The sequence below is a fragment of the Pelodiscus sinensis genome, chromosome 5 (genome assembly GCF_049634645.1).
Source record: "Pelodiscus sinensis isolate JC-2024 chromosome 5, ASM4963464v1, whole genome shotgun sequence".
In the NCBI taxonomy this organism is placed as follows: Eukaryota; Metazoa; Chordata; order Testudines; family Trionychidae; genus Pelodiscus; species Pelodiscus sinensis.
Genome location: NC_134715.1, coordinates 112,244,362 through 112,269,599, shown reverse-complemented (window position 1 = coordinate 112,269,599; position 25,238 = coordinate 112,244,362). Strand labels below are relative to the sequence as shown.

The window sequence follows — 25,238 nt, the reverse complement described above, 5'->3', positions numbered from 1 at the left end:
CACATTGGGTTAACGCAATTGCAGGATAGTTGCATGCAGGGGGTTTGGTGGGAGCCAAACTAATCCCTGTTGGTAGGAGGATGGTGGGAAAAGTCCTTGGGGGGGAGTGTCACGTGACACCTTTTACTTCTGGTCATGTGTCCATCTTGCCCCGAGAGTGTTGCCTCCAGAGGCATGGCTAATGTGGGGTCAGAGGTGTGGCTAATGGGGTTCAAAGAGTACATTTTTAAAAAATCATTTGGGTGCACACCCTAATGAAATGTGCTGCGTGCGCCTGTGTATAAATCTTAGCCTTCATTTAATTATGAAACTAGAGTTAGGAGCAACTCATGTGGTAGTAAAGTAAGGAACTGTAAAATGGGAGGTAACAATGTGAGGAAAAGTTGGTACAGTTCAGATCTTCATCTAGTGTTCAGCTGCCTGCCAAGTATGCTGACAGCTGCTTCATAGCAGATAGAAAAAATGGCAGGTTGAGCATCTGAATTGTGTGATACTAGCTTTTGGTCTTTTATTTTGTAAATTTAAGTCTTTTTTGGGGGGGAAGGGAAGAAGAAATTAGTTGGAGCCAGAACCTGAAAGGCAGAGTTGTGGAAACGTTAATATTATTGTATTGTAATAAAGATGAACTAATTGCAAATGCTGTAAGATATTAAACTGCCACTGCCTTTCTGAGCATTAATACAAAATAATGAATGGAATGGCTACTATGTTATGTATCATTAGGGAAACCAAAACAGCCAATGCAATTTATTATTTCATAATGCAAAGACAGAGGCAAGAGTTATTTTTATTAATTGGTCAGATTTTTTGTGTGCCTGTGATGGCATATCTGCAGTGTGCTTACAAGAATGTACTTGTGTTGCTATAGTAAAGTACCTACAGGTTGATGTCTGATGGATTGTTAGGACTGATTACTATAGTGGTAATTGTGATTCAAGTTTAGCATCATAAGTCATGTTGTCTGAAAAATATGTTAATCCAAGCTATTGATTAACTAAATTCCTAGAGGCCCATGAAAATATGCAATAATGCTGGCTCTATCCTTCTCTTCACAGTCTAATATATCTATACATATAAATGCAGATCTCAGTCCTAGAAAACTTTCCTTGTGTGAGTAGCCCTCTTTACCATAAAGGCTGGTCCTGCCACACTCGTAGCTATATTGAAACATGTTAATTATTATAAATAAATTATTTGTATTGCAGTAGCACCTAAGAGCCCCGGTCATGTACAAGAGATCCATTGTACTGGGTACTGGTGTACAAACAGAACAAAGAGATTTTACAATGGGAGTGTAAGAGAAGCGGATACACACAGAGGGGTGAGCACAAAGTAACAATGGTCAGAATGGCAGACAGTGGTTTCAGTGCACCAGTTCTGTCTCCCGCCCACCGCCAAAAGTGTGAGGTGTGCACACTCTCTCTCTCTCTCTCTCTCTCTGAGGGAGGGACCATTTTTATTCTGTATTTGTACAAGGCCTAGCACAGTGAGTTTCTGATCCATGATTGGGCTTTTATATGCTATGATAATAATATATGTACAGCAGGTCTATACACATCTAGCAGTTGTTTTCAAAGACTTCATGTATTATGGATACGAAAAATTACAACCTTTTTGTCACTTGACAGTTTTTGATGAGGCATAAAACAGTGAAAGAAATACAGTAAATTATTTAAAGTGTACGGATCTACCATTCCCTGCTCTATGCTGATTTTCTCTACATGTACACAGAAATTACTTTAAAAATTCATATTTATTTTTTTACAGGTGCCTGTATTGAAACCTATGGATTTGATGGTAGAAGTTACCCCCAGGAGAATCTTTGCTAATGGTCACACCTATCATGTCAACTCAATTTCTGTCAACAGCGACTGTGAGACATACATGTCAGCTGATGATCTCAGGATTAACCTCTGGCACTTAGCAATTACGGACAGGAGTTTCAGTATCCTTTACTATGATTGTTTGCTCCACTGTTATTCACATTCAGAGGGCTTCTTTTAAATCTAGTTTAAAATGGAATGCATATTTTAACATTCATTTTAGTTCAAACAATACATTCTCCCTTCCCCCCCACTGCCTCTGGGAGAATTTATAACAGATACATACATCATTTTATACTACAGGCAGTAAAGTTGGTTACTAGTTCAAAACATCAGGGAATTTTGATAGATAATTAGCAACCTTTGACTTGATTAGTTTCTAGTTTCCAGAAAATTGACCAAGTCTGAATGATCTTTCACCACCTGACTGGCTACCTTATCCCCCCCTCTCAGACAGTCTTTTATATTGAATTGCTCTTTGGTGGGTGAACAGGCTTTTCAGAATTGACAGTCTTGACTCCCATGTCTGAGACACACTAAATGAGGAATTGTTATAGCAGGCCTAGGTCTCGGACATGTCTGGCCTGCCTGTGACACAGACCCCTTCAACCCATTTTGCACCAGTAGCTATGTCCCTCTGAAGTGCTGGAACATTCTGACAATCTGATGAGGCACAGCCTGCTGAGCAGCAGAGTGGGGAAGGGAAATCAGCCTGGAGGAAGATGGTGTTGAGAGGAAAGTTTGATGTTTTCCTGGAGAGGAAAAAATAGCCCAGGCAAAAGTGTGTCTGTGTTGAGTGGGGAGTAAAAGGACCATTAAGGAGAAACACAAACAACTGAAAGCCCAGAACAGAATGCTGGGTCAGCTTGCCCTGCATCCCAGCATTCTTATGATACTTTTAAAAGCATTCTTCATGCAGGTGAAATTGAATTTCTGTGGATGCTTATACAAGTCTGTGGGAGTTGAAAGTGAAGGCAGAGATCTGCTGACGGAAGAACTCTCTGAGGCATTACAATTCTATCAGTAAAGGGAAGTTTGGGATGGTTTCCTTAACTCTGATGTAGTTATACCCTCTCTGTTCATACTAACTTATCTGTGGGGGCTGATCTAATGTCAGTGGAAAGACTCCAATTGGCATCAATGAGCTTTACAGAAGGTCCTTCATTTTTTTTTTTTTTTTTTTTTGTTTTTGAATAGACCAGATTGCACCAAATGGCAGGTGTGATTAAAAAGTGCCCGTAGGGAAGATACCTACAACTCTGGTTTAGGCCCTCATCCCCTACATACTCTTCAGATTATGAATATTGAATTGCATCCTATGAAACCAACCTATTTAGTGTGTGTGTTGCAAGAAAAGTATAAGCAAAGTGCAGCTCTATCTGATTTTGATTTCTGAGCACTGCCATCTCTTTGATTAGGGTGATGAGAGCACATTTTTGTTTAATGAAAAAGTATTTCCCCTGTGCACCAGCAACCCTCCTCTATGCAATACATGTGCCTCTGCTGCGTGTTGCTTATTACAAGCTAAAGGGGGAAATGTTGTTAGGAACCCCTTTCTGAAGTGTTGGCATCACATCACGAAATTATAGGGCAGTCTGTTATTGAAAATCCTTAGTAAAAGAACAGGGAACCCCTGCAATAAGGTTTGTTAGAATACAAAACCAGACCCTTAAGCATCATTAAGGCTGTGGCACACAATGAGAGAAGCTGGGATAGAGAATCCAATGGGATTATCTGGTGTCTGTCAGTTTTTGTTAAAGTCTTTTCTATTGTTCACTGGTTGGGAGGTTAATTTTACCACTCAAGAGACAGAGAGACTGATTGCACTGCCTGGAGCCTAGCATTGTGTTGACAATCTCTGTGCATACTTCCCTACATAACTCTGCCTCCATGCATCAATCCTTGCTATCCAAGTCCTAAGCAGAGACAGTCAAATTGTACCAGATTGTCTCTCATTTTTATTATATGGTTATATGTTTACTAAGGGCTTAATTCATATATCATTAAAATCAATGAACATGTTTACAACTGCTTTAATGAGAGATCAGGCCACTATGACTAAGGACAGAGGACCATTTTAGTGGACAGTAGAAACCTAAATATTTTTGAGGATCTGAGCCAAAATTTCCAGACTTGGTTGCTTAAAATAAAGCATCTAAATCCATATTTAGTCACTTACATAAAAGCAGCCTGATTTTTCAGAGGTGCTGAGCATGTAGCATTTCCTATTGAAGGTGCTGCAGTTACATTAAGAATGAATTTGGTCCATATGTTCACCCAGACCCGTTATGTTCATCCAGTACTTTCCAGACTGGAAAGTACTGGATACATAACTAAGCCATTCTAGCACCAACCCCCTCCAATCACTGAGCACCTTCAAGTTTGGGAAAATTTGAGTTTTTCATATAGCCCCCTCTACATCCCTCTCAAACATTGTCCACTAAAGGGAGCAAGTGTTTGGGACTTTGAATCCCAGAGACTTATCAGAGGGTTTCTTCTTCTCTGCCACGATAGCATCTTCAGGACCTAGACAGCCACTATCTGTATCCCTGTATGGGTACTCCTAGCTCTATTAAATCCTTCATGGGTTCCATTTGGAAATGAGGGTGCTGCAGAGGACATTGTCACACAGCAGAGGTAGGTCCTCTGTTACATGCCCTCCTCCCATAAAAGCCCCAAGGAGCCCCTTTCATGAAGAACTTCCCTGCTACACACACAAGCTGGAGGGGCATCTGGCAAAGGTTCTCTCAATACACATTCCAAGAAAAGATGCTCCAGGTCTGGATAAACTGTTAAACTATAATTCTAGATCCAGATATTCCAAAACTTTGGGAGAGTTCTAATCCAGATTGGGATTAATTAGGAGTAGGTTCACGCCTAGTGGTTAAAGATGGAACCAGGAAGAGACATATTATCGTCAAGGAACAGAGAGACTGTTGTGGGAAAGCAGCACCTGCCCAGGTCATGGAAGGTCCTCTGCTCCCCCTTACACTAACCTCTGGTTATTCCATAATTGTCCATAATGTGGTTTCTTCTTTTCACTTGTCTTTGAAATATCTGTTTCTGTCCACTATGACAGGCAGGATACAGAGTTATGGGGCACTGGTCTGATCCAGTATGGCTGTGCTCTGTAAAGTATCCAGGACAGCTACTCTGTATATTAAAAAATATGTAGTCCTTTGTATTACATCAAGTTTATGTAAAGGATACTGAATTTCAACACAAATGTCTTGGTTAATTTTTAAAAAAAGCCCTAAATGTTAATTATATTTAAATATGGCCAAACGGCCTTTTTCAGGCTATTTCCCATGTGAAAAGTATAAAAGTGTGCAGATTGACTAACCCAGAGTGAATGTCTAAAATCCAAAATATCTGTAAATCCCTAAAAATAGAGTGGTTACAATTAAAGCAGGGATATAATCAGAATTTACATGGTCCAAGTATGGTCCTGGACTGTATTTCAGGTGTATGTACAGCTTTATCTACAGATCCTTTACACATACTATTTAATCTCCACAACAGTCTACGAAGATAGATAAAGAAGAATTTTACCCCTTTGTTCTAGATGGGTTAAATGAGACAGAAATGTTACGTGAATTGCCTATGAGAGATCACCTTACTTTAGATTCCAGCATCATTACATCTCTGGACAGCTGCCCTCATAATAAGAAAAAACCCACTTGTTTAGGTTTTAAAAAAATGGTTGTCTGTTCCCCCAAAGCTGCATCATAAAATTCATGGTATCTGTGCCTGAATGGTCAAACAAAGTTGAAAGAGAGATGGTTCCTATGTAAATTCATACGTCTCAGTGGCAGAACAGTTTGAAAACAAGACTATTTGAGATTTAACACCATCATCAGGAGATTAGTATTGCTGTTACAGTCTAGTCTGTTACTGCTTTGAGAGCTGTGTTACATGCATCCACAAACTCTCTCACAGAATATTTACAGATATGTTCTTGGAGTTTTCAGTTGAACCATTGATTTAACCCTTACAATACTGCATGATTCCTCGGTAGAGCCCTCAGTTTCCAGTTCTACTGTGTTTGTGGGTGGGAGAAACGGAGTACATTTCTAAGTATTTGAGGTATGGGAAGGTTTCTACATCTGGGAAGCAAGAGGCTTGGGACTGTTGTCCAGATTGATGGTATTAGGAAGGGTCTTGCAACTTGGAGACAGGTTGGCATGGGTGCAGGTAGTGAGAGACATTAGGTAGTTTTGGGGCTGGGAGAAAATTAAAGGGTTTGAAGAGACTCTGGCAAATTGGAAGAGGAACAGGCCGAAGTGTACAGTCTCAAGAGATAGCAGATTGACTCCTGCAGTGGAACAGTGGATGAATGGGGATATTTATCAAGGGGAGCTGTTTGGTTCAGCTTTGGAGAGGGGTTACTCTGAATTGCCTTTTAGGTAGGAGTGACATAATGAAGTTGAATGAACTGTAGATTACCCCTCAATCATGGTGGAAAATGAGGATAAGGCAACTGAAGAGGTGGTTTCAGATCTGCCTCAGTCTGCGGAGAGAATATATTTTTGTCCATACAGTTACCCAGCCTGCATATGCATTTGTGTAGGTATACCTGTCTCCATGACATTTCGGACTAGCACATTAAGGATAAGGAACTAGTAATGTAGTCCTTTGTGTAATGATGTCATTCTGCCTGCCTTTTCATTCTGCAAAAAACAATAATCTCTGATATAAAACTGGTTTATGAGATGAATTGTCTCTTAGGAAACCACGATGTGTTGCACAATACAAGTTAGGAAAAGGTACATTTAAAAAAGAAAGTCTGTCAAGCATAAAGTTTAAATTATGAATTAATATCACTGGGCTTAATGCCTACTGCTATGAATATCAGAAGACTGTTTCCCCATCTTGTTACTAAAAGGAATGTGAATGAGCACAGAGCAAAATATGGTGGCCTCAGGAGAACAAATACATGATATACACAAGATTTAATTATATCAAATTAATTAATTGAATATACTGAAATGACTTTTGTTAATAAACGAACTGGAAGTGATAGGTATTTGTCTTACTGTTTCCTTCTGATGGAGCACTGCTACAAATAATGAACTACATTCTGTTTGCCCAAGAGGCTAGATGTGACAGTGTCCCAAATAACAAATATAACAGTAGAGTTTCTGGTTGCTCGCATATACCTGAACATCTTTGAGTCCCATAAAGATGCATAAAAGAGCAGGAAAAGCAATGGTATTTCATCAATGCTGTGAGCACAGCAGCAGCGTGGGTTTTTAAAACAAGAAAGAAGGCTTGATTTGTAGAATTTTATTTGAAGATAAATTATAATGGTTTGCCACCATTAATTCAGCAGCTTTACAAATAACTGATGATAAATTACAATTTTTGTGAAAAATAGATGATGTCAATATAGATTTTAGGCTTGTTTTCACTTTGGAAAATACTTTTAAACAAATCTTGCAAAATTCAGCTTGCCTGAGAGAAGTAATTTTTTGACAAGTAAAATATATATTTTTTTCATTAGCATTATTTTGATTTTGGTGAAAGGCAGACAAGAAAGAGTTGAGTAAGTTGTGTGTTTTGGCTTATAAATTTCCACAAAATAATTGTAAGGCATCTTTATAAACCATTCTCTCTAATTGCAGACAGATTTCCTCCATACCCTGGCAGGGACAGAATAAAAGAAATTTTGTATATCTTCTTCCTTCTTTGTTAAGAGGTTTTACATGTCTGGCTGCATTAGAGAGAGAAAATGCATCCTTAATTATACATATGTTGTACTGAATACCTACTGAGGCAGAGATTGCTACATTTGTTAATGTTCTCTCTGAAATGGCTGAGCAGTATTGCCCATACCTTGAACCTTTAGATATATTATCTTGGAAATGGTGAACCAGAGAGCAGAACTGCTGGAAGCATACTGATAAGGCCTATTTCACATCAGTAGCAATCTCTGGACAATCTAACCATACTAAATATTCTTTATGAGCGTGTATTTGGATTGCTCACACAACTATGCAGATCATAGCACTTGAACTCCTTTCATTTCCTGGTAGCTAGCTATTTCACTCCAGAGGCTGCCTTGGCATTACTATGGTAACAACAGCCCCCTTTCCTGTATGTGCTCATCTTGACTAAAATACTCATTTCTCAGTCAGGTCAATATAGTCTATGGTTATCCAGTTTTAATAAAAAAATCCTTCTTTAATGTCCCAAAAGGGTTAAGTTAATTAGCAAATCACCATAGGCCCTTCTTATAATCTAATGTATTCCAAAATTTGAAGCATATCATGGATGATCATATTGTTAGACTCTATATCTTATAGGAATTGATTTACTTTAGAAATATACAAAAAACCATAAAAACAGTGATGCCTAAATAGCATGATCTTCTTTATGTAGGCATTTGAAAACTTCATTAATGCAGTACATATACATACATTCTGTTCTGTAATGGAGTCTCTAGGCTGAGAAACACCCACTCTTGTAATACTGCCGGGCTTGTTTCTTTCAGTGCAGTGTATTTGGATGCACAGCTAAAAGCAAATACACAGCATTCACTTGACATTTTTGTGATGCGGTGTGCTGACAAATTTGTGTCCTTGGAATGAGATAAGGTTGCTTCTATAAAAGTCTTTGAACATGATGACTGTGCACAGACTATTTGCGGTATATTTCTATTCCCTTGGACAAATGCACTGTCATAAAGCCCCACTTTTCTCACATCATCATTTTTTCATACAAGTACATTTAGTTTGGGGAATTATTATATACAAATCATTTCTCATCTACTTTTGGAAAGCGCATAAAATCCATTTTTAATGCTTCCTTTAGTGCGGTAATCAAGGGCAGGCTGGGCCATTCGATCATTCATTGAAGACATACTATACAGCAGAGGTTTTCAAACTCTTTTTCTCATGACCCAGTTGAAGAAAATTGTTGATGCCTGTGAGACTATAATCTGACTAGAATGTAAGCTCTGGTGTGGGGCTGAGGAGAGCTTTGGAGTGTAGGAGGAGATTCCAGCTTTGGGAGAGGGTCAAGATGGGGCAGAAAGGGCTTATCTTGAGCCGGTCAGTGGTGCAGCGTGGTGCTAGGGCAGGCTTCCTGCCTCTCCTGCCACCGTAGACCATGCTGCGCCCCAGAAGCAGCCAGCAGCAGGTTCCAAACCAATGGAGTGCAGAGCTAGTGCTCAGGACAGGGGCAGTGCACAGAGCCCTCTCCCACAGAAGCAGGGCATGTTGGTAGCCATTTCTGAAACACAGCACTCTGCGGTGCCAGGACAAGCAAGGTTGCCTGCCTTCACATCCCCACTGGTCACCTGATAACCCTGTAGCAATGAGACTCAGTGTCTGACATTTCATGGCCCAGTTTTTGGTCACAACTCGTAGTTTTGAAAACTACTGCTATATTGCATGGGACATTCTGCCAGAAGAGCTGCTTCTGGCTGAATCTTGAGCCTTACTTCTGATTTTTGTTTGTTCTTTCTCCCTTTCACAATGTCTCTGATTCATATGCTTTGACAGAGTGTAAATAATTTGTCAGCCAAAGCTAAAGTCAGGGTTATGCTTAGGAAATGAAGGATTTGAGGTGCTACCAGAGTCTGGCACACACCCAAAATTGGAGCACCCTTGGTAGAATTTTAGTTGAAAAACTTCAATTAATTCATCAGGACAATTAGCTTTTGGAACTATGCAAGATATCTATTGGTCTGCTGCAGGAGCAGCCCATGAGCCTAGGCAGGCTAGGCAGTCACCTAGGGCGCCGCCGGCCCGGGTGCCCGATGATGACATCACAGGGCACCCGGGCGCCCCGTGATTATGTCACGGCCATTGACGGCCATGCAGGCGGAGGCACTGATCGCGTCTTCCGTGTGAGGTGTCAGCTGCTACGGCCAGCCTCGGGCCAATCCTGGTCTGCTGCTTTCTGAGGTAGCTGAACTGACAAAATGAAAATGATTGTCAGTAGAAACCAGTAGAGATTAGGAGCCAGATCCAAAGCCCCTGTAAGTCAGTGGGAAGATTTCCAGATGTTAATGGTAATTTTTATTAGGGGCCACGATGCTTTCCTACCCCTTCCTGCCAATGAAGTGGTAGGAAGTATGTTTTGGGGAAGACAGAAAAAAAACAAAAAACACCCAAAGCCAACTACTAAAAAGTGGAAATAGAAAGTAAATACCAGCCATTACCTTCATCACTCAGAGACATCCTTTTTCCTCTATACCCTTTCTGTTCCTATTCTGTTGAAATTAACCTCTTTGAGCCAGAGACTTTTTCTCCTTAAACATTTGCAAAGTGCTTTGAGTTGTACATACAACAAAAGGCGTGTAGAGTCCCAATTTATGAATAAATACATATAGCAGGTCCATTGGTCTCATACATTTTGAAATCAGAAAGGACCAGTCATAGGCTGTAGTCACAGAAGACCACCTGGAACTGTTCCCTGGTGTGCTGATTAGGCCACTGACACTTGCCTTCTTGCTTTCTGGGGCACCCCACCACCTGTCTCAAGTTATGTATATTTATATTCATAAGCCAATTGCATAAAGCATGGGGAGGGGGAATCATCACAGGACCATTAGATCATATAACTGTGGGATCCTGCATAATGCAGGACATAGAATTATACTCAGTTACCCATGTATTGAACCTACACCTGAAAGTCACAATGAGATCATGTATTCCATCTATGCCTTCCACATGCAAAATAGGAAGAAGTTGTGAAATCCATTCAGGGCAGATAAATCATACAAAGGATGATAAGAGATAAGGAGGCTGCAGAGATGTTAATAAAACTGTGATTCATCATGGGAAATGCAAGCCAATACATCTCTAGGAAAATAATAATTGAGTGTCATGATGTACTGGGGATAATATTTCACTCTTTGTCTGCAGCTGGCCCAGCAATGGATATGTTGGGGTTTGTGTGTTTTACTGCTTAAAGCAGAAGTAACTTGTGATGTTGTTTTCCTCTGTGACCATTGCAAGCCTTTAAATGTAGTAAAGTAACAAATGTCTTGTTGCTGAGCAAGATAAGTGGATACATTGCTGATGCTTAGCATTGCATTTGAATGTCATGCTGCATTTATGGACAAATAGCTACCTAAACATTTTTATTTCACTTGAGGGCTGTCCTATTGAGCTGGCTTAATTTTCAAAGATGCTGCAAATTTACAGGTTCCATTGATTTCAATAGAATTTGCAGGAGTCAGCACCTTTAAAATTCAGGCTGTTTTAAAAAAGGTTTTGAAACTACGGATATAATTGCTGATTTTCATGCATTCAGTAGTTTGGGAACCAACATGCATTTGATAAAAGGTTAGCGATTGGTTTCCCTGAAATCTAGCAGAGTAGCAACATTTATTTCAGTTTTTGTCATTTGTGAATCTTTCCTGCTGTGTCAGCTCAGAACATCTATATGTAGGAGCAGCTATATTGCCCAAGATCACAAGTCCATTTAATCTATTATCCTGCCTCTGGCTGTGGCCAGTGACTCAGAGATAGGTGCAAACCCCCATCCGGAGGCAGGTAGCCAATTGTGCAGTGCTATGTATCGGATAGTAAGAGAGTTCTTTCCCATATTGACATAAGGCCTGAAGCATAAGGAAACTCACGAGAATTCTATAAGTGCTGCAGTGGAAGAAGCCTTTTTATCATTCTTGTGAGCTAGTCTCTTGTCAGTGTATTCTTTATCTGATACACTAGAAACAGGTTGTTGTTCTGTAAGGTTAAATCAAGTGCTTCCTAGAACTGGTCATACTGCATTCTGGTTTTTTAAATTTGTAGTTCCCTATTGTATTGGTAATTTGAAGCTTCACAAATATGTCCAAGGTTTTAAAGTTTGGCTCCACAAACCATATTTTGGCACATAAATAAGTAGCCTGTATTTCAAAAATCCTGAGCTCTCCCCCGCTCCCACTGAAGATTTTAAAATATTGGTCTATGGTTTTTATTCCCAGTGTTTATAGGTTTTTTCTATGAATGTCATGGACATGGACAAAATGTATTAATTGTTCAGATTATGGAGCAAATTAAAGCCCTATATCTCCATTTTTTCCCTCATCCCACATTCTCACCAACATACACACAAACTCAGTTTTTATTCTGCTCTTGACTGCTATTTAGAAAGAAATCCCAGATTGCAGGAAAGTAAAACCAATTCTTGTTTTCATTAGTTGTTGAGAAAGGAACCTTTGAAATTCTTATTGTACTGAGAAGTTCTCAGCTGATTGTATCAGTAATAAATCCCAGTGGAAATCAAGGCAGTATAGATTTATGACCTGATGGGTGGTATAGCCTGGGTCTCAAACTACAGCAGGTTTGTGCATTTCTTTAACAGACAGAAGCACCACAGGGATAATTGAAGTCTTGGTTAGCTGATTTAATAGTTACTGAGAGTAAATTCAAAAATGGATCTTTAAATAAAAAATGAAACAACAATTCTCCTCCCCCCATCTTGTCATCCATCTTCATGAAACAGTTTGTATTTGCTTTACATAGAGCTATTTGTAACATTACATTAAGCCCCCAAACAGTGGTAGCTTCAACAAAATGCATTAATCACTAGAATTTATTTTACTTATGCAGCAGATTATCACTATATGGAAAATTTTACCGACTGGTTCAAACAAATCTGCCCACGCTCAAAACAAAATGATGCATGATTCTCTTTTTGCAGTAGAAAGAAAAGCACTTCTAACTCTGAGAGAAATGAAATCCTATAATTTTTAATGGAGCCCTTAAGCAAGGAGTATTAGAAGTCCTTTATTCCAAACAGCCTGATTTTATTAAAACTATTTTATATTGCAAGGTAGGCCCCAAACCAATTGGCCATGTAACACTGAATAAATAATAATAAAGGATATAAAAAAGAATAATGTATTTTCTTGATGATTCTGGGACCATTCTGGCTTCATAAGTGTGCAATTAAATAACCTATAAGACATACCTGTTCTTTGTAATCAGTTTGCATGGGTACATGGAGTAAAATAAAGAATGCTGCGCTTGAAACAGAGTATCTCATGCTGTTACCAGAGTAAGGAATTTGAACTAAAGTTGCAAAAAGATACCCCTGTTGGGTAGCTTGTCACTGTAGGTAGGAAAGAGCACCTTGCTGGATTCTCTTTTCTGTAATGGAAATGACATGAAAGAGTTAACACTATTAACCAAAGAATGAAATAAGTAGTGTATTAAAGATAGTTAAGTATCTGGCTTCTTTCAATTGTAACAAATATTGTAAACAAAACCTTTCACACATGCTAATAAACTTTTGCAAGGAAGTTTCTCTCTTACTTTTGCCAAGTACAAAAGGGGAAAAAGCCCTATTGTATTTCTAGAATTATATAAAGGATTTGATCCTGCACACACTTTCATAAGTAGCCCATTTATGTACTTTACATAAGTAGCTCTTTCTCACTGAAAGGGACTGCAAGAGTTAATGTATGAGGAAAGATTAGGGTCTCAGTCTTGCACCTTTTGGTTACTGGAAAAACTTAGATTAGTTCTGTAGGTTTAGTATTGGACCCTCATTCACCTGAAGAGACATTTATACTAAGTTTACTCTGCTTCTTGAGGTCCTTAACTTACACCTAAGCTCTTCAAGGCAGCTATCCTCTTGTTATGTGTATATGTAGCACCTAGTGTAGTGGGACTTTTGTCCATGAATGGGGCCCGTAGTTACTGCTACAATGAAAATAATAAATAGTGACAACAAGAAGTGTACTGGGTAAATAATGATTATGTAGGACCTGATCTAAGATGTTGACTACTGTCATTTCCCATTGGGATCAATGAGAATAGAGATTTCAGCACCACAAGGAACTAAGAACTATGACAAACCTGACCGCTTTCCACTCAAAGAGCAAGGTGCATTCCTTCAACCTTGCCTTCAGTCATGTAAGCATAGAGCAACCAGTATATTACAAAACAAAACAAACCTTACCAAAAAAGACACTCCACACACTGCTCCCTCTGGGGAGATGAGAGCTGAAATGTGTGGCAAATGTGCATTCATGTTGCTTAATGCAATGCATGCCATGGTGATGAGCACAGTATAAAAACTTACAGAAAACAGCACCTTTTAAGAGGTGCATACCAATATGCAAGGCCCAGCCCTATGGACCTATGAAAGCAGTTTGTAAAAATTCAAGGATTTTTCACAGGAGTTTGGTTTCATGATTTTTTTTTTAAATGATGCTTTTCTCAGTGACTAAGTTCTCTAGACCCCCCATTACATTAAATTCCAACCTGTCTTAAAAACTTGCTTCATGGCCATCATCCAGTCAAGTAGTGGCTTTGGGAGACATATACGGTCGTTAGAGCAAGGGGTTAAGAGGTCCAGTGCAGAATTCTAGCACTGGGCCCTTGACAGAGACTATCATCTGGGTAATTTAAAACCCATTTTGTATCAAAAGCAAGTGGCATGATGCTGCAGCACAGGTTGGCCCTGTGTGGAGGATGTGGGATAGAATTATACATATATTCAACCTCTAGGTCTCTTCAAAATAAATTGAAAAGGTTAGGCCTGACTGGCAATAATTATAACTGAGGCCTAACTAATTTTTGGCAAAGAACAAGATTTGCCTTTGAATGAGTTAATTGAAGATGGTTTTATTATAGCTGTGGCCTTAGGATAAGTAGTGCACTGCAGATTTATTTGTTTAATAAAAAATTGTTAATCAAAATACCTCATTTTCTTACTTATCGCTCCTGCCCATGTACAGTTAAGTACTATGTAATTAAGTTATCCTTTTAATGGATTTCCCCTCTATCTGTCACTCATTCATGTAGACTTTCCTTTAATGTAGTTGCCACCGAATAGGCACATATACCCATCATTAAATTTTTGCACTGGTGAGACAAGTGTAACCAGAAGCATTAAAATTCACTTGGATTTTAGAACTATGCAGTGAATTTGACAAAGGAGTATCTTTATGATTTTTAAAAATGTATTTGTTATGCACAGTGGGATTGGAGCAAGCAAAGAGACCACTCCTGCAAATGCGAGCGATTGGTCTTAATTTTTAGTAGAGAGAATAGTCTTGTTGATGCGCCTAGTAATGTGCTGGATTGGACCCTTTGTCTTAATTCTTGTCCTGAGAAACTAGCAGATCCTCAAGACATGTGGTTTGTAGGGCAGGCTCCTAGAGTCTTCCACCGATCAGAGAGTAAGTGAGCAAATCCCATACTCTCAACCCCATTTCTCCCCTCCCCCCGCCCCTCCCCCTGTCACCTCGCAAATGTAGGAAACTCTACCAGGAGTCTCGAGGAGTTTCCTGACCCCTGTATGGGTCTTCCACATTGGGGCATGAGCTGGCCATTAAGCCATATGGCTTTGATTACAGATTTGTGGGAAAGGGAAGTGTCTGAATATGGGACAGAAGAAAATTAATAGAATGAAATCAAAATATAATCTTTTGCAGAATATTAACTTTAGCGTGCCCCAAAGAGGATCAGAGTACAACTTGCCATGCTTATAAGTTAAATCTAGTTGACTTCAGTGCCAGCCAGGATTTAATCTGGGGTTGCCAACCCTCCAAGATTGGCCTGGAGTCTTCTGGAATTGGCATCAATCTCCAAGTGAGTATTGAAAGCTATCCAGAAGGTTTTAATAGGATATTTTAAGAAAATGATATAGTGTCATAGTAGGGGAAAAAGTCTCCCGGAGCAGATTCTCTCAGAGTTGGCAAACCTAATTTTACCCAGTATCTTGTATGTTTATAATACTTTTGTTTGAGGAGGTGTTGTGTGTTTTATGTAATAAGGTTAACATTGTACAATAAGTACACATAAGTACTTTGGTAAAAATTGCTTGCTGTGAATTATTTTCCAGTTTGTGGAGGGAGCATGTTGTTGGTTCAGTCCATTTAGCATGAGTAAATGGCTACATTATACTTCTTAATACTGGAATCACACAAACTTCCTTTTGCCCATTACCACTGGAAAGAGAAAGCAGAGACTAGCTACCATCTTGAGTTATGCTCATGCTACTGGTCCTGTTGTTTGTTCCATTGGTATTCTCAGTGCCCCTTCAGACTTTTGTTTTTTGTTTCAGCAAGACCAGACTAATATGGCTACATCTCTATTACCCTTCAGACTTTGAAATCCTTCAACTAGAGAGACTTGAGAAATAAAGCACAAGATAGGAGACTACCATGAATAAGATCCGAGAGGTATTATCTCACAGGTAGTTCTTATACTGGAAAGCACTACTACTGGAGTCAGTGGAATTACTTTTGTTGAAAAGGGTTGCAAGATTAGAGCCAAGCAGTTTTACTTCTGTAGCTGATGAGTTTTCTCTAATAAGGTGTACCAGTTGAGGCTTTTACATTTTATGTTTTGATTCCTCTCTCTATTTGCTTCCCATTACGCTGATTTTAAAAATGTACCAGTCACTAATACAGGTGCAGGAGAAGTGTCCAGGCAGAAAAAACATCTATTGTTAATGTATTGTCAGTTAGGCAAAAAAGCCAGTTAGACAGTTCTAGATACAATTATATGAAAAGATAATGTATAAATAATTCAATCAGCTTTGCTAGAGGGAGCAGTTCTTAAATGAGTCTAATTATTCTCATTCCCATGTGATTTTGGACTTGAAATTAACCTTGCAAAATGTAATCTTTTGCAGCGTATTAGCTGTAGCCAATCACAAAGAAGCGCAAAGTATAACTTGCAGTGTTCATAAGGTAGGAAATAGAATGCACAGGGTAAAATGTCTGATATAATCAAATTGTTCATTACAGATTTGGACATCTGAGGTATATAAATTGCAGCTGCATGCTCCATGACTGTGTAGTTCCTAGATACTACCATGGTATCCATTTTTAGAAATACCACACACAGTGCCTAAGGGTACATCTACACAGCAACAATATTTTGAAATAACTAGTGTTATTTTGAAATAACTTAGTCCACATCTACACAGCAGGCAGTTATTTCGAAATAATGTTGCAATACTGTCAAGCTGGACGACTTCTTACTTCAACTCCTTGTAACTCTCATTGTACGATGAGTAGGGGAAGTCGGAGGAAGAGTGATCTGTTTCAAAATAAGTGCTGTATAGACACTCGCAATTTTGAAATAAGGTATTTTGAAAATCAGCTACACAATTGACGTAGTTCAATTTGTGTAGTTTATTTCGAGTTAAGCCCTCCTGTGTAGATGCACCCTATGGGTGTGTCTAGACTGCAGGCTTTTTTCGAAAAAAGTAACCTTTTTTCAAAAAAACGTTACCTGCATCTATACTGCTGCCGTGTTCTTTCAAAAGTAAATCGAAAGAACATGGCAGTGTTTTCAACTGCAGTAAACCTTGTTTTACTCAGAATAATGCCTTTTTTTTAAAAGTGATCTTTCGAAAAAAGGCGCTATGTAATGCAAACTCTGCTTTTTCGAAAGAGAGCATCCAGACTGCCTTGATTCTTTCTTTTGAAAAAGCGACTTGCTTTTTCGAAAGTACTGGTTGTAGTCTAGACGCTCTTTTTCGAAAGTATCTTTCAAAAAAGCCTCTTTCGAAAGAGACTTGCAGTCTAGATGTAGCCTAAGTGATTTAGGAGAGCGAGCTTCATTGAGACTCAAAGGGATGAATTCTCCCAAACCAATTACATGTTTTGAGAGAAAAAATTCTCACCTTACATAGATACCTAAAGGAGACTTCTATTTCCATTGCATTGTTCACTTTTAGTTGCTTTCTGATGCAGCAACACAGTTACCTTCTGTATTGAAAAACCTTGTATTCAAGAGCCATATCTAGAACAGGCTTTGTTTTACTAAAAAAAGTCATCTTTATATAGAGTTATCTATGTTCACATTTATGGATCCATCACTGAGTTATCTCAGCATTTAGAAGAGGAGAAAATAGTTTTGCACTCCTATGACTTTATTTCTAAGTAGATTACACAAAACGTACATCAAAGTTCTTTGCATAAAACCTGTAAGCAGTTTTGAGATTGGACTAGGGGCCCTACATTCCCCCATGCAGGAAATTTAGACTTGTAGATTCTGTCTAGTGATAGATCCACTGGAAATTCCCCAGCATCACCATAAACATCAGGAAAAGTTTTCGGACAATGACCTTTTATAGGTTATAAAACATTCCTAAGAGCCAAATTCTGCTTGTTTTACACACCTGAAGTATCCTGTTGATTTCAGCTGGAGTACTATAGTTTGACATACTGTTATTGCCATTCCTTGAAAACCTTACAACTAGATTGTGACAAGCACTAGAAGACATACAGTAGAGACTACACCTGCTTAACAGACGCTGAACTGGATGATTTAATAGATCTTTTCCATTTCTAATGTATATGATTCTATGACAGTTCAGTTATCTGCGGGGTAGGAAATGGAAAACAAAGCAACCCAGAAAAATTTCAGACAGTCATAATTATACATGCAAATGCATCAAGTGACTATGACTATGCACCCTGCTGATTAAATATGATATGTTGAAAAATGCAGACACACATTTAAACCTACAAGCACATTCCCTAAGAGCTACCCTGGTGATTATGCTTCATTAGTAACAGGTGTTTTTGCAATTGAAAATTCTGGTATGTGTGCAGTGGTGGTCCAAGACACAGAATTACAGTGGTGTAAAGAAGATCAGAATCAGAGACCAGGACTCGTATGGGAAACTTTAATGGAGAAGATTTAGAGGTCTGAAGAGTCTTTCTGTATAATTAATACAATAACTGATTGTGCTCTAGTATATCATGTAGACTAGTGGACAGGGACTCTGGAGACCTGATTTCTAGTCTTGATTCTACCAATGATCTCATGGGTGACGTTTGGCAAGTGTATTTTCAGCTTTGTGCCTCAATTTCCCCATTTGTAAAATGGAGGTTCTGTGATGAAGGGATGAAAAATACTATGTAAGAGCTAGGTGGTATTATCAGCATTGAGTATTCTCAACTCTCAAGTCCCTGAAAAAGGATGGTCCCAGTCTTTGTAGATATATAGTCAAGACACTTGCTCTGCCACAAACTTTTTTGTGACCTTGGGCTTGAAAGGCGCATCAGTTATGCTGCAGTCAGTCTTGCTGTGGTTCAAAAGACCTGAATGTAATTCGAACTCTGGGTTTAAAAATAATCCCATATGCTACATGCTTTTAGCAGAATGCTGGAAGAAGGCTGTGTGCTGATAGAAAAGGACTGCCACTGTGGCTATTGGAGTAGTTAGAATATAAATACTGGGTCATCTTTCTGCCTGAGGAAAGACAATCAGGAGAAAAGGCCAGATACATTAACCTATTGATGAGCCATTCCATAAAGCTATGACTTGAGAACAGGTCTGACAGATAGATTCAGAAGAGAGGACTGTCCAATGGGGGGTTGAGGGGAGAGAGAGAATATTTATATACAATTCCATGTTGAAAAATCTGATCATTAGTTTACTGCTTTTTACAAAATTAAATGAACTCTGTGTTAATGAACATAGTGAGGGCTGATTCTGACTTCTGGCATTATATGGTGCTCCTAGAGTGCCCAGACTTGGTAAAGAAACCACAACAGGCTTGGGAGAATTCCCTTAGCATAGGAGGGACAAAACTTGGGATCAAATTATTAACTGAGGAAGCAACTCTGAGAAATATCAGAATGAAAAATAGAATCATAGAGCTGGAAGAGACCTCAGAGGGTCATCAAGTCCAGCCCCCTGCTCTAGGCAGGACCAATCCCAACTAAATCAACCCAGCCAGGGCTTTGTCAAGCCAAGACTTAAACACGTCTACGGATGGAGACTCCACTACTTCCCTAGGTAACCCATCCCAGAGCTTCACCACTCTCCAGGTATGTCTACACTAGCCCCCTACTTCGATCTAGGGAGGCTAATGAGGGCAACTGAAATTGCAAATGAAGCACGGGATTTAAATATCCCACGCTTCATTAGCATGTTCCCGGCTGGTCACCATTTTAGAAATTGACTAGCCTGAAGTCACTGCCTGTGTCTACACGCAGCAGTGAAGCGGGATTCCGAATTAAAGCCCTAAATCGAATTAGCTGTTATTTCTCTGGAGCGAGTGGAGTAGCTGTGTATTGCATCACATAGCTTACTAGGGGACTGAAAGTAAAAAGCAAGAGCCTGCAAGGCACTGCAGTAAGTGACTGAGCCCTAACTTCACATGTCTCAACATGCTTTCCTTACCACTGCTAACCCCTTCCAGCTCTGTGGATCAGCTGTGAGAACTCCCCCTCCATCACAGTCTGCAGGCATGTTAAATCTTTCATGTCCCTCTTTCCCTGGAGAACAGCTAGAAAATCCATCAGCTCCCTACTAGTCCCATCCTGTATCACTGAGCCAGGCCTTGGAAGAGCAGCCCTGTAGGGAGCAAGATAGCATGAAAATGCTTCTTCAAGATAGGCCAACAAAGAAAATAACAGAACACCACTAGTCATCACCTACAGCCCCCAGCTTAAACCCCTCCAGTGCATCATTCACAATCTACAACTTATTCTGGAAAATGATCCCTCACTCTCACAGGCATTGGGGGACAAGCCAGTCCTAACCTACAGACAACCCCCTAATGTGAAGTAAGTTCTTTCCAGCAGCCACATATTACACCTCAGGAACACTCACTAAGGAACCTACCCCTGCAAAAATCCCATTGCCAACTCTGTCCATGCATCTATACTACTGACATCATCACAGGACCTGATCACATAAGTCACAACATCAGAGCCTCACATAACTGTACATGTTCTAATGTGATATATGCCATCAAGTGCCAGAAATGCCCCTCTGCCTTGTATGTTGGTCAAACTGGACAGTCTCTGCGACAAAGGATAAATGGGCACAAATCCGATATTAGAAATGGTAACACACAGAAACCTGTATGGGCACTCATTAATGGATTTTAAAGAATCCATCCTTCAGCAAAGGAATTTCTCAAGCCAACTACAGAGAGAGACTGCAGAATTGACCTTCATATGTGATTTTACATTGGTGTCCACAGTTCCCTGTATAAGAGCTTGCAAAACTTCCAAAGCAGGTGGCAATGAAGGCACTCTATTAGAGCTTACGAAGCTTCCAAAGCAGGTGGAGACTGATTCACTTTTCCACTGTTCTTGGCCTCTGCCATTAATTAAAATTCGTCTCCTTTGTCACCTCCCCGGCCCCCACCCGGGTAAACACCACTTTCCTTTTCCCCAGGTGAATCTCCCTTATTTAAGATTCCTGTGGCACCTTATAAACTAACCGAAGTGTTGGAGCATAAGCTTTCGTGGGCAAAGACCCAATTCGTCAGATGTATGTCAGATGCAGTACTCCCTTACTTAAGTACAGCAACCCCCACTCGATCAGGAAAGTGTGAATGGCAGCTCTTTGCACTAGGCAGGATGAATCCGTCAGTATGGCTTTTCCATCGCTCTAGAGCTTGTGTGCCTAGATTTCATCTGCATCAAGATACACTTGGTGCAAGAGGAGAGTGGGGATATCAGAGCATCAGACCCCGTATAAACACTTCTCTCATTTACACCAGCTAAGTATCATCCTTAAAGGATCATATGCCAGCTCTTAACTGTTGTGGAAAAGTTGAGCAGTACACAAGCCATTCTTCCCTGCCTCTGGTACACCCCATACACTGCTATTGGGGGTGGCAGTTAATGTAGGAGCTATCTCTGGCAGTTTTGTGTCATAATAGAGACCCCCCCCAATTCTCCAGCAGAGGAATATTCCATTTGTCTGGCTACTACCAGCTTGTAATTTCTTTTGAGCTGCTTGGGTTGCACAAAGTAAGCTGGGTCTAGAACAGAGTACCTCTCCCAATTGTTCTGTATTTCTTTGCTATAGAATACGAGGTAAAACTCAGCATAAGGGGGGAATGGAAAAACAAAATTGCAAAATATCAAATATCTCATGGGAGAAGCTTCTGTTCCTCTTGTCCTTCCCTTGCTATGAAATCATAGAATACTAGAACTGGAAGGAACCTCAAGAGGTTATCGAGTCCAATCCCCTGCCCTCACAGCAAGACCAAGCACCCTCTATACCATTCCTGATAGATGTTTATCTAACCTACTCTTAAATATCTCCAGAGATGGAGATTTCACAACCTCCCTAGGCAATTTATTTCAGAACCACCTTGACAGTTAGGAAGTTTTTTCTAATGTCCAATCTAAACTTTCCTTGCTGCAGTTTAAGTGTATTGCCTCTTGTCCTATCATCAGAGGCCAAGGAGAACAATTTTTCTCCCTCCTCCTTGTGATACTTGAAAACTGCTACCTTGTCCCTTCTCAGTCTTCTTTATAAACTAAACAAGACCAATTCTTTCAGTCTTCCCTCATAGCTCATGTTCTCTAGACCTTTAATCATTCTTGTTGCTCTTCTCTGAACCCTCTACAATTTCTTCACATATTTCTTGAAATATGGTGCCCAGAACTGGCAGAGGCCAATTGAGGCCTAATCAGCACAGAGTAAAGTGGAAGATTGTCATATACACTTGTCATACTAGTGTAAATACAGTTCCCAAACATCACACGTCAAGTCATACATGATAGTTGGTGAATGGCAAAAGGTGCAGAAGTTGAGAAAAATGTTCTTGGGTGTGACACAATCTGGTTTTGGTACATTGGGTTAAGTAGCTGTCAAAGCCCTGGGCTGTTCCTGCACATATTACAAATCTAGTAGAAGTAAAGCTCTTCCTCAGTAGTTTGAGTTCCTTTTGATCATTTTACTTTAGTATACAGGTTATATCAATTGTTTTATTTTTGCCTCAATCTGATGAAATTATGGGTTTTGTTCATACAATTAATGTATTATCCATGAAAGGCAATGAAGTCTCTCTCAGTGGAGATGGAGATTATATCTGGAAATATCTGCTGTTCCAAGTGTTTTATGTATTTCAGCTAGGGAAATGGAATATTCAATTTCATTATTCAGAATAGGACTATTCATTTTGTACAATGAAGGGAAATTCATCAATACCATCTTCAGTTTCCAGAAAAGTGATTTTTTTGGTGTGATGGTTTCATATACTCTATTTATATTTTATATCTTTCTCATCACTTGGAAATTATTCAGCTTCTCCAATAACAGGTTACCATAATTCCTCTGATCTCCTGAAAGCAATTCAATCACTGAAAGCGATTGCTTCTACTGAAAGATTTCACCAAATGCAAATAATCAAATAAAAGATTTCTGTATGTTAGAATTTTAAGAACATTTAGGGATACTTCATTGAGGCTGTGTCCAGACTCAGGGTTTTTTTCGAAAAAAGTAGCCTTTTTTCGAAAAAACTTCACCTGCGTCTAGACTGCAGCCGCGTTCTTTCGAAATTAAATCGAAAGAATGCGGCTTTTCTTTCGACCGTGGTAAACCTAATTCCACGAGGAAGAACGCCTTCTTTCGAAAGTGCTCTTTCGAAAGAAGGCGTTCTTGAAAGGAAACAGGCTTTTTAGAAAGAGAGCATCCAGACTCACTGGGTGCTTTCTTTCGAAAAAGCGGCTTGCTTTTTCGAAAGTTCCGCGTGCAGTCTAGACGCTTTCTTTCGAAAGAGGCTCTTTCGAAAGTATTTACCAAAGGTGGTAAATCCGTATTACTACATCTTGGTACTCATTGTACTGACATTAATCATGATGGATTCTTGGAGAGGGATGCTAATGTGATACTGTAAGTAATTTATTAGAAATAACATTGCTATGCAAAATTAATTCATGACCTCTTGTTACTCCCATTCTTCACTGTTTTTCTTTTTAAAACCAATTCAGTGTAATATGCAATATGGTCAGTGCAAACTTATGATAATTCTATCTACACTTGCATATTACTTTTAAATTTTAATTTAATTTTACTGCTTCTGAGATCTACAGGCTTGGGAAAGATGAAAGTAGAGTTGTAATTTCTACCATGGGCCTGACCCTGCTCCCACTGAAATCAATTAAAGTTTTTCTGTCTCCTTCAACAAGCACAGGGACAGGATTAGTAAGACAACATATGACTTTTCTGGCCATTAATAAAACAACATTTTCCTATTATCTCATTCTCTAGGAATGTTCAAATTATCTTTTATGCCAGTTGATTCAAATGTTATGTTTTGGAGAGCATGACAGCTGGGAAGGAGGGTTTAGGCCTTGTTCTGGGATTTAATAGATCTGTATTCACTTCACAGCTCTATCATGGACCTTGAGCAAACGACTTATTCTCTCTGCCCCAGTTTCTTATCTGTAAGATAAAGTAGAAATACTTTCATTTCCTGCAGGGGTATTGTGAAAATCAATTCATTAGTGTTTGCAGACAACAATGAAGATCATATGAAAACATAGTCTTACTTTCAGTCATACTGTTATACTCTCTTTTCACTGTATGCCTGTAATGGTGTTCACTCATCACAAGAGCATCTCCTCCTGTGCAGGCATGGCATCGCTCTCTTCCTGTAATTCAAAGTGCTCCCTACTCACAACTCCTCCTTCTGGCTTGGTTACTTAATAGCTCTTCCCCATCCCCCGCCCTTCTAGGGTATGGAAATTTTGCTGGACTAACTGTCCAGATTGCACCTCAGTTTAATGACACTTCCCAGTGGCTGGTAGGGGAAGCCAGGCCCTTCAAATTCTAGTCCAGTGACTGTCTACACAGTCCTACTATTGCTGCTGTTTCTGTGGGCTTCTTCCTACCCTGCCATTTCAGGCTTGCTTTCTCCACAACTCCTCTAGGGTTGACCCTTCTTTCAGAGACAAGATCCTCAGACTCATTCTCTATTCTGGGTTTCCTGCTCCCAAAAAGTGACTACAGACTCTCTCTCTCTCTCCTTGAAGCCACCTGGTACTTCCCCTCTTTATAATCCTTTGTCAGTTGGGCATCAAGAACAATTAGGTATATATCAATCCCTGGGGCTTGAAGGTTAATTGGTCATTTCTGGGCCACCTTGACCCCTTCAGGGCTGGTGTGGGGAAGAACATGCCACCACAGTGCCTCTTCAACCATTGCTTTCTTAAAATCCTCTTTCTCTAGGAAGCATTACCTCCTTCTTTTCCTCACTAGCAATCTCTCTTCTCCTTTTTCTTTTCCTGAGCTGTTGTCCCATATCTTCTCTTGTGTCTGTTTTTCCTTTGTCTTTTTCAGAAAGTAAGATAACCAAAACATATGATCTATATGAATGGCTGTGACTAAACTGTATCCTTTAAGTTATGTTTTATATACATAATTTTTAATTAGGATTGGCTGATGTGTACATGAGGAACATAGTGAGGTGTATTGTAGATCAGATATGACCAATTAAAGTGCTCAAAGGTATCCTCCTATTTTCACAGAAATTTACATTGATTTTAGTAATAAGCATTATCTTCATTAGGAATGTTCCACAATGAACTGTACTACTGGAACTTTAATTTGTAGTGATGCTAACAGTGTATTCTATGTTTTTCAGAGGTCTGAATTTTCAACACCTAAAATTGTCTGCATACTTTCACATCTGTAATTTGGCACACACAGAATGCTAATTTGTGCTTTCTAA

At 39.5% G+C, this 25,238-nt stretch overlaps 1 protein-coding gene across 8 annotated transcripts in view; it reads left to right on the top strand.

The window, feature by feature from the left end:
- Nucleotides 1-25,238, top strand: part of PPP2R2C (protein phosphatase 2 regulatory subunit Bgamma) — a 320,765-nt gene that overhangs the window by 248,753 nt on the left and 46,774 nt on the right. For all 8 annotated transcript variants that reach the window (XM_025187313.2, XM_014576070.3, XM_006128213.4 and 5 more), the window contains one exon: nucleotides 1,768-1,945. In XM_025187313.2, coding sequence (XP_025043098.2) covers nucleotides 1,768-1,945 — 178 coding nt within the window. The remainder of the gene's footprint in view (nucleotides 1-1,767; nucleotides 1,946-25,238) is intronic.